The sequence below is a fragment of the Arctopsyche grandis genome, chromosome 13, assembly GCF_051622035.1.
Source record: "Arctopsyche grandis isolate Sample6627 chromosome 13, ASM5162203v2, whole genome shotgun sequence".
NCBI classification, from domain to species: domain Eukaryota; kingdom Metazoa; phylum Arthropoda; class Insecta; order Trichoptera; family Hydropsychidae; genus Arctopsyche; species Arctopsyche grandis.
The window spans coordinates 23,246,738-23,257,143 of record NC_135367.1 but is presented as its reverse complement, the minus strand read 5'-3'; the positions used below and the strand labels follow the sequence as shown (position 1 = coordinate 23,257,143).

Sequence of the window (10,406 nt, the reverse complement as noted above, 5' to 3'; positions counted from 1 at the left end):
TAGTGTAATCAAAACTCGATATATTAGATATGAAGTAAGAAAATAACAGCTTAGCACGATGCAATGTATCATTACGGTGGTTTTCGTCGCTACACCATCGATGTGTAGATTCAACTTTAATGCTATATTTATACGAGGGCAATATTTTGCTCGGCTTAGTGAAATATTTTTAAAATTTGCTTCATATAAATTTTACATTAAATCCAGGTGGCCAAAGATTTCTGCAAAGCCAATGAAAGTAATTTTTTCTCTGGAAATGTCGAGTTGGCACCACTGTCATCTTAGAGCTTGGCGTTTCTCATGTTTTTAGGAACCATTTATTGCCCATATTTTATTGACCGTTTATTTTTATATTACATTACATTTTTATTTCTGTGGGTGGGTGAGTAGGGTTGGTAGGGGTCTCCAGTGCATCCCTCTTTCGAGAGTATACAATTTTAATAAGACGGCTTGCCTCAGTACTGGTCAACGATAGCGGTACTCGAAGGTTACGAGATGGGTGAGAGAGAAGATAAATTCTCGAAAATCATGTTACTTATGCTACTTAATGTGTTTTTTACATTTAAATGTACCCACAAGTGATGACAACAGTTTTTGTCTGCGGTTCTTATTTTTTTTCCGAATTATTAAATACACCGAGTAAGGGAAGTATTTTGTTTTCAGAATTCTAAAATTTAGTTTCCGGAAATATGCACTAAATTTTACTGAATAGTGGCGCAGTTTTGAGAAGTCCTAATTTTCAAAGGCTCTCAAAAATAGCTTACGCAATAGAATTCCACAAAAAAAAAGAAAGCACCCTCGGGAAATATACAAATACCCCTTGATGCTTTTTTGTGGAATTCTATTGCGTTAGTTCTCCTTGAGCAACTTTGACAGTTTGGATGTCTCGAGAGTGCAACTATGTCGAGTGCATTTTTACAGTCAACTTAAATTTGCTCTCCCCCCCAAAAAAAAAAGTACTCAGATTTATTATTTTCCCAGAGTCTGGTTTCGCTCAAGATGACCCCGGTGGTGCAAATCTAATATATAATTTCGAAAGAGACTTTGTATGTAAGTATGTATGTATCTTTGGTTGGGAATCGAAAACAAGTCGAAGATTTTATAGCCAGTGAGTGGTGCTAGGATGCGCCAACTTGAAAAAAATAGTAAACATTTACTTGCTTTTTTATTAGATTTATTTGAATCGAAAAAAAAATAAATCGAATCTTTATAAACATCTATGTTTATAACGATTGTAACTATGTTAGTTTTTTTGCTCTCCAGATGCAATAAAAAAGGTTAACAATAGAAATTAACAATAGGATCTCGCATAGGCGGATCCAGAAAGTGGTCAAGGAGGGTGCCATTTTGAAATTGAACATAAAAAAAAATTAAAACTTATGTGATTTAACATTACGATATAAATAATAGGAGATATGATAATTACATTGTAGTAATTTTTTTAAAGAAAACTATTATGGTGTTATTGGGGATGAACGAATGAGACGACTGGCATGTTAATGCACGTGTTTATTATATGACAGCTAAAGGCAGAGTGAGTAGCGGCTCTCCGAACCCAGCCGAGTTGGTCCCCACTCGCAGGAAGGCAACCAAACTCGACCATGTCGTATAAGCGAGCCGCCACAGTGTAAAACCCCATTCAAAAAATATGAAAATTTTACAATATATATGAAATTAAATTCGTCCCAAGGGGGGGGGGGGCATGGCACCCATGGCACCCCCCTTGGATCCGCCAATGGGATCTCGTTTCAGCGCATTTTTATAACGATAATAAGTTTATAACGATTCGATATATATTATTTCGATTCAAATAAATCTAATAAAAAAAAAATAATATCTACTATTAGATTCGCCATGTTTAAGTTGTTATATTATATTCAAAATACTGAGCGAAGTCGTGTATAAAATAACTAGCGATTCATATAATGCAGTAGCAAAGGCGATAAACCTTGAAATATTCTACAAACTGAATCGGAAAGAGAGGGGGAGAATTTCGAAATAAGCGAACAAAATGAAACTTTCTCAATGAAATCGACGAAATAAAATCTTTCACACGCACGCCAGCTATCGGAATATTAATTGCAGTCGAGAGGCGCGAAAGCGGAATAGAAAAAAAGAGTAAAAGAGCTAAAAAGGTGGAAGGGTGGTCGTTGCATCGGTGCGTCGGCGGCCATTTCGGCGTTGGTGTCGCGAGGCGGTGCGGCCGTCGCCGTTGTTGTCACCAAGATGGCCGCGGGGGGACCGTCGAGCCCGACTTCGCCGCTCCTCGCCGCCTGCGCCGCCGCCCCCGCTTCAGCCCCCGCCGCCGCCGCCCCCCCCGCCTCGCCCCGCGCCGACGCCGCGCCCCCCTCACCCCCGCAGGTAACGCTCACCCGCCGCCGCCGCCGCCGCCGCCGCCGCTCCGAGGCCGCGTCGCCGCCCCGCCCCACCCCACTCCACACTCCCCCCACCCCGCCTCACCCACCCGCCGTACGCGTCCTTCACACGTGCGTATTTACAGGTGCGAGCGAGACGCGAGGGGGCGCGTGCTACCCGTCTCACTCACTCCGACCCTCGCCCCCCGCCACCCCCCTCCCCCCTCCCCCCCACCTGTCACCCCTCGCCTCGCCTCGCGTCTCGTCGACCTCGTCCATTTATTTACGATCAATTCATACACACACACACATGTATATGATACGATCGGTTCGCAAAATAACTCGATACTACATTTCGATTTAATAACCGTCTAATTACGTTCGTGGAGCCTTTGAAGCGGTTTGACCTGACCTGGACGAGCCTGGTCGTTCTGAAGAATCGTCGACGTTCATAATATTTACGGCCAAATCTCAACATTTGCCATTCGAACGAACCAAAAAAAAAAACAAGTGAATACGTTTTATTTCAATTTTTTCTTCATCGCTATTATGATCGTATATAGTTCAAAATGCGACCAAACCTGTACGTATCGGCCTATATACTTCATTTTTAACATATCTGATTAAAAATATTATAATTATTCGTCCCGTTTTCCCCGAGGAAGAATAAACCTGTACTGTGTAATTTTGCTACCATTTTATATTTGACGCGGATTTACGAATGGCAACCCCAACGTAAAACAAATGAATTATTTATATTTATTTTTCGATCGTAAAACAAGTGAATAATTCATGTTTATTTTTCAACTATCTATAATTTAAATTTTATACATACCAAACATAACCTGGCAATGTCGCATTATTTTGTAAAATTTACATTATCGTCTTCCTCATTCAATATCGTTATCTTTCTGATACGATCATGCTTACTAATATCATAAATAAATATAAATATTACTTGTATACGTTTCAAATTTCTAACCTTCTAACTCTGTTTACATATTAGATATTTGCAACTCGACCTAACCTCCTTGCACTGTGTGATTGAAAACAATCATGAACCGAATATATAATATACATTATTATTAGACATTGAAAATGACAAAAATCAACTCTAAATATTTTTATTTCATATACACAATGTCACAGTGAGAGCGTCAAATCTCGAATCAGTATACACTGACTAGTAAGTGTGTATACTAACTGGCTTTGGTTTTTAGCTAAAGCTTGCGACGATATATTCCGCAGATACTCTTACTAGACAAAGTATACACAGACGCGCAAGTTCATGCACTCACTGCTGTGCACTAAATGAAGTTTGAATGGTTTAACAGCTGACCAAAGTTTAACGTTGCTATTCCCAATGAGTTTTATGCTCAAGAATATAACTGATTTATTGTTAAATTGATACGAAATAGGCAATAATTAATAATACATCCATATTACCTACGATTTTAGGTTACATTTTATTTTGTTCATTAATAATATGTTCTTCGATATAATGTCGCATTCTTTCCGTTTTTAGTTTAATCCGTCATAGGCCGACTATATACTTGTTGAGAATGTCAACTTGTTATTCCTTTCGTAAACATTTACTGTGTACGGATAGCTAGTGTATGGATTTACTAGTAAACTTGTTCATTTATTCTCCCGTGTATACTGTTACTGGGTGATTTTGATCATGCATACACTTACTAGTCGGTGTATACTGATGCGAACTTTACACATATAAAAAAAACACAAAACTTGTCCAATGAAAGTATTCAACGGCACTCATGACAGTATGAAAAAAATCATAATAGGTCAGGATTAAAATGAGCGGTCGAAATAAGGAAAATGTGTGTCGTTAAATGTATACATGTTGTTCAGAGAAACAGAAGTAATGATTTGCTGTGTATGAACAGCTACAAATGATGCTTTCAAAACCTTACCTAATTTGAGTATGTTGCCTTAAAAGTTCACCATTAATTATTTTTAAAATTAACCAGTCGCCCGCTGAAAATGTGTGATTGTTTTTAGCGTACAATGTTACTGCTAAAATATGATGTGATTTTACGTAATATTGTTTAATCAAGGTCAGTCTTCAATTTGCTTTTACCCCTTACAGCTGACTTTAAAACTGGTGTACGCAACTGTGGTTAACATAATTCACAAATGTCTTTGTTTTGAACTTCAATCCAAACATGCTACCAATTCAAAGATAATGATAATTATCACACATTCCTATATATTTATATTGAATTCTTGATTGAGTTTTGTTCAACCGAAGAAACTTACTTAGTTATATGATACTCTCAGTATCATTATAATTTCCTACTGAATTGTATTTCGCTACAAATGCAAAAGTTCATTCTTAATTACAGTTTTAATTACTAAGCATATTTCACTGCCAATAACTGATCCGATTCGTATTCATGTATTTTTTATTTATTTTTTCAGATGGTGCAATGTTCTGCGAAATTTCCGTGTAAATAGTTATGGTGGTGACGTTAATATTATTAAAATTGATTAGATTGGACTCTGGTTAGATAATAAGTTATTAGTAATTATATAAATAAATAATCGTCAAAATGACGGACACAAGGAGGCGAGTGAAACTTTATGCGTTGAATGCGGAACGGCAGTGGGACGATCGGGGTACAGGGCACGTATCTTCCTGCTATGTGGAAAGGCTCAAAGGCACGTCGTTGTTGGTGCGAGCAGAGGCTGACAGTTCTCTGTTGTTGGAGAGCAAAATACAGCCAGACACGGCCTATCAGAAACAACAAGACACGCTCATCGTCTGGTCGGAGGGAGACAACTTTGACCTGGCTTTAAGTTTTCAAGAAAAAGCTGGGTGCGATGAGATTTGGGAGAAAATTTGTCAGGTATATATGTATTTTAGTCTTGATCATTTATATAGTAGTTTGCTTTATGTGATCGTGTTTTGGAGCGTTTGAAAATATCAATATTAATCAGACAAATGTTAATAATCTGTTTCATAATTGATTCCAGGTGCAAGGAAAGGATCCATCCGTTGAAATCACTCAAGACATAGTCGAAGAATCTGAAGATGAGCGATTCGAGGATATGTCCGACATCGGACTTGCAATCGAGCTTCCTGCAGTCGAACTGTCGCGGCTCGAAGACATAAAAAAAGTGATGACGAATTGTCTGATGACGCCGCCACACAAAGAGAAGCTATCGCTCGCGCTAGAATCTGAAAATTATATCAAAAAATTGTTGAACTTGTTTCACATGTGTGAGGATTTGGACAATTTAGAAGGTTTGCACCATCTGTACGAGATATTCCGTGGGATATTCCTCCTCAACCAGACGTCGCTGTTCGAGACGATGTTCAGCGAGGAGTCAATATTCGATGTGGTCGGATGCTTAGAGTACGATCCGAGCAGTTCACAGCCGAAAAAACATAGGGAGTATCTGCGTGAGCTAGCCAAGTTCAAAGAGGTGATACCGATCAAGAATCAGGAGCTGCTGGCGAAGATCCACCAGACGTATCGCGTTCAGTATATTCAAGACGTCGTCTTTCACACGCCGACCGTCTTCGAAGAGAATATGCTGAGCGCGCTGTCGAGTTTCATCTTCTTCAATAAGGTCGAAATAGTCAAGATTATTGAAGAAGACGAGCGGTTCCTCACCGATCTGTTTAAGCAGTTGACCGACGTGAAGACGTCCGATCTTAAACGAAGGGATCTGGTGTTGTTTCTAAAGGAATTGTGTAGCTTTTCGCAAAATCTGCAGCCGCCTGACAAGGACGCTTTTTATAAGACTCTTGTATCGTTAGGTATTCTGCCCGCCCTAGAGATAACATTAGGCGTTGATGACCAAAAGACTAAGACTGCGTCCATCGACATACTGACTTATATTGTTGAGTTCTCGCCTTCAGTTGTTAGGGACTATACATTGCAGCAAGAGAACCAAGATGAGGTGATTTTATATTTTGTATTTGTAGAATGTTAATGGTGTGAATGTTATTTTTCTCTTTATAATTTAAAATCAATCGACTTTACGATGATTTTACTTATTTTATCTTTATATTATATGAAAATATATATCAAAAAGTATCTTTGTATATGTTCATAAATTGAATTTTGAACAGTCAATAATAAGTCTTGAATAAAAATTATAATTCAGTCTGAACTTTTCAATCAATTCGTTTGGAATTAATTTAATGTAACAGTAGCACAATATTTTAATAGTCTTTAAAATGTATTGATTGGTTATTTTTTAGATTAGGTTTATAACTATTTATGTACATTCAATATTGATTTGTCTTATATGGAATAATTGAGCTACTTGAACTCTGTTATATTCATTATTGATTGTGTTGATTTTTTTTTCATAGTCATTTTGCAAAAAGTTATGTGAATAAACCCATTAAACAGTATCTTGTTAAACTTGGGCATTGGTGTTTATTATATTCATATCTATGACATATTCACAGTATGTGGGTGTAATGTAAGTATTATGAATGTTTAGTTTTAACCGGTTGATTTAATTTTATTGATGATTGTAAGAGGATTGGATCAAACCATATATATAAATTATCGATTGATCATGGCAATATAGAGTAATTTTATATTTTTTACGTTCCAGGAGCAGTTGCTGCTTAATATTATTATCGAACAAATGTTAAGAGATCACGATCCCGAATTAGGTGGGGCCGTACAACTCATGGGAGTGTTGAGAATACTCTTGGACCCCGAAAATATGCTGTCGTCGGCCAATAAATCGGAAAAGGCAGACTTCCTCAATTTTTTCTACAAACACGGCTTACAAACTTTGATAGGTAAAATTCTGATGATATCACTTGAGTTGCATATTCCATTGTAAATAAGTCACCCAAATAGAATCGATCATTTAAGATTTCGTCGAATCCTTAGGTGTCACGTCAATGAATGTTGGCACAGTAGATTAAAGCATAGTTCATCTGTCATGTGAGATTACACGGTTGTAATGTTAGTTCATTTTTCTGTTTGTGTTTCAGCTCCTCTTTTGTCGTATACTTGCGGTGATATGCCTTCGAACGAAGAATATCACACGGTTCAACTCCTCGGTTTGGTGTTAGAGTTAATGTCTTTTTGTGTTGAGCACCACACATATCATATAAAAAATTGTGTGATCAACAAGGTATTTTTCCACGGTTTTTTTGCTGTTTTTTTTTATTCATTAATTTGTGTGCGATTTTAATGATGATTTTTTTCTATGTTTCAGGATTTACTGCGAAAAGTTTTAGTTTTAATGAACTCGACCCATACTTTCCTAGTGTTAGGCGCTCTTCGTGTGATGCGAAAAATCATCGCATTGAAGGATGAATTTTACAATCGATATATAATTAAGGGGAACTTGTTTAATCCTGTTGTAGAAGCTTTCCTTAGGAATAATGGACGGTAAAATAAAATGAAATCTATCTGTAACACTGCTAAAATAATCGACCAAATAATTAAGCATAGTTTTTTTATGCTTGTTTGTAGTGGATTGTTTTAGTACTTAGTCATTATGCTGTTTATATTTACATTAAAAAATTGTTTTATTGGTGTAATTTTCAATTTGATTTCAGATATAATTTGTTAGATTCGGCAATTTTAGAGATGTTCGAATTTATTAAAGTAGAAGACATAAAATCGTTATGTCTACATGTTGTAGAAGAATTCGGAAAGGTGCTAGAGAACATTGAATATGTTCAGACATTTAAAACTTTGAAAAAGAAATACGACCAGCTCCAAGAAAGACCAAAGGATAGAGATCGAGGTATGTTAATTTGTTTGCGATTCGATATTCGGATGTAAGTAGGCATTGATTGAAACAATAATAAACACGATAGGTGGTATTATAGGTGTAACGGAAGGCGTCGTGCCGAGCATACTGAGAGCTTCGAGAAATCGAAGGGACGCTCGTCAGATTGATGAGGAGGAGGAAATGTGGTTTGACGACGAGGAGGCGTTCGAGGGCGGTACAACTGAAGATGATTCGGTGGTGCCCACGCCGCCTCCAGCACTGCCGTCTGTTCCCGAACCAGACTTAGATTCAATAGGTGAATTGTGTAGTTATTATGTGTTATGATTTCAGTCGTAAAGGTGATTGCAGATTTACATATACAGTACACTCTCGATTATCGGGGCTTATGCTGGGGAGGGAGGGCACGGATAATCCAAATCATCAAAATTAGACTTGGTTTCTAGTATAATATCATAATAACAACACAAATTTTTGTTTTATAATTTTAATACTCATTATTTATTAAGAAAAATGCTTATATAATAGTTAAGCAGATGTGTGGCCGTTAGTACCTATAGTTAGTACTACTGTTGCCAAAATATAAAAAAAATCTAGTCAACCAGCCAGCCAGACGAAGCATTGAAGTTGTCTACTAATCAGTAGCGGCTCGTGAGAATTCATATCGGGAGGGCTGCAGAGATTAATCAGGCTGTAGTAGCTCGTTAACCAAACCGGTGATCGAATGAAAACAAAAAAACCATGCATATGCACTATACTGGGAGGTCTGCAGCCCATGTGGACGACAAAAATAGCATGCATTTGTACTTACTGGGAGGACTGCAGCCCGCGGCCCATATGGACGAGCCGCCACTGCTACCAATCCTAATTTTTTATGGAAAAACTTGGCTGTTTCCATACACATTTGATCGCTAATTGGTATTCCTTCTGCTCATTTGATTTAACTATAATAGTTGCAACCAAATCTTCGTATCTTGACATTTTCATACTTTTTCGTTTCGAAGGACCTGCAGAACTATCACAATCTCTCGCGAACGACTCTAACTTATTTTTTTGTTCAACTATATTTCGAACAGGTATGTAAATCTGAAATATTTTCGAGTTAATAGCAAAGAAAATAATTTCACACACAAAGTAATCGATAATAATTAAACATACGTATGTTCGAAAAAATCTGCTCTGAATATACGCACTTGTGACTTCTTCGATGATCAAAAGCGACTGAAAGAATTGACGCAATAGTAAAATACATTTAAAATGGGAACGAAAAACATTTCTGTGTGACATAATTTGTTTCAAATAACACACATGTTTACGGTCGCAAGCAATCGTTGCGTCATCATATAAGAAAAATAAATTAAATAATATTTTTCAAGCACAGATAATCCGCACCCGGATAATCGAGAGTACACTGTAAATCCATTTTGTCCAAGTGATAAATAATTTTGCGTTTGGTGAAAGTTTATTTATTTACCCGTCGTTTTGGTTGAATTTTTCAGGAAAGCTAATAGACAAAAAGAATGAAATCGGCTTAGTAAATGCTGTGAACGGACCGCATAGAACCGTCACGCCGAATTCGCCGCCTCTGCAAACGACTACGGTTCAATCGTCTGAGGAAATTCACCTCCCCGAACCAAAACTTTTCAATAAGGTCACTAGTCTGTGCATTCAAGTTTTTATCTTATTACAGTCGAAGTTGGCGATGCTCATGTATTCGTTTTACGTTATCTTTTAGGGTCTTGTCGATTACGAAGGTGACTCGGACGAGGAGGAGGACGCCCCAATGGAGACCAACGACGACGTGGTAGCTGGCACTCCGGTCGTGGCCGCCGAGTCAACAGGACCGCCTCTCACTCCGCCTCCTGATGATGCCGATAACGCGGATAGTCCCACACGGCAAGCTAAACGCCCGCGTCTATCGTAACCTTCTTGACGGTGGCAAAAGTGTCGGTTTTTTTTTTAAATGAAAAATCTATAAATAGTTCCTCCGACTTGCAATCTTTCTCGTTACCCGCACATTTATTAATATATATATAGTGAATTTTTTTTCCTATGAAAAGTTCGACGAAACTGTTTTTGAAAGTATACTTTGCTGACGAGTGTGGTGGAACTTAACATATACACAAACACACTCACACACACACATATATATATATATATATATATATATATATATATATATATATAGTATTTCAAAAATTTTATTAAAATGGAAATACTGAACTATTTATTTTTGCTGACTTTATTTAAAATTAATAACAGTCTCGTGTATAATAGTAGGATATATAAACTTAATTCAATTGAAGGATTAAAATT

The 10,406-nt window shown here is 37.3% G+C and overlaps 1 protein-coding gene across 3 annotated transcripts; it reads left to right on the top strand.

Moving 5' to 3' along the window:
• Positions 1-2,168: 2,168 nt before the first annotated feature.
• On the top strand, positions 2,169-10,229 carry flfl (serine/threonine-protein phosphatase 4 regulatory subunit 3 flfl). 3 transcript variants are annotated; one of them, XM_077444048.1, is made up of 10 exons: positions 2,169-2,361; positions 4,794-5,221; positions 5,349-6,281; positions 6,951-7,143; positions 7,342-7,484; positions 7,569-7,744; positions 7,915-8,105; positions 8,191-8,388; positions 9,590-9,741; positions 9,826-10,229. In XM_077444048.1, the coding sequence occupies exons 2-10, from the start codon at positions 4,925-4,927 to the stop codon at positions 10,012-10,014; spliced, it is 2,472 nt and encodes an 823-aa protein (XP_077300174.1). In that variant the 5' UTR covers positions 2,169-2,361; positions 4,794-4,924; the 3' UTR covers positions 10,015-10,229. The 3 variants fall into 3 exon arrangements, with proteins under 3 accessions (XP_077300174.1, XP_077300171.1, XP_077300172.1); XM_077444045.1 differs by having other exon boundaries at positions 8,179-8,388; XM_077444046.1 differs by having other exon boundaries at positions 2,212-2,361; positions 5,349-6,296; positions 8,179-8,388.
• The last annotated feature ends 177 nt before the right edge of the window (positions 10,230-10,406 follow it).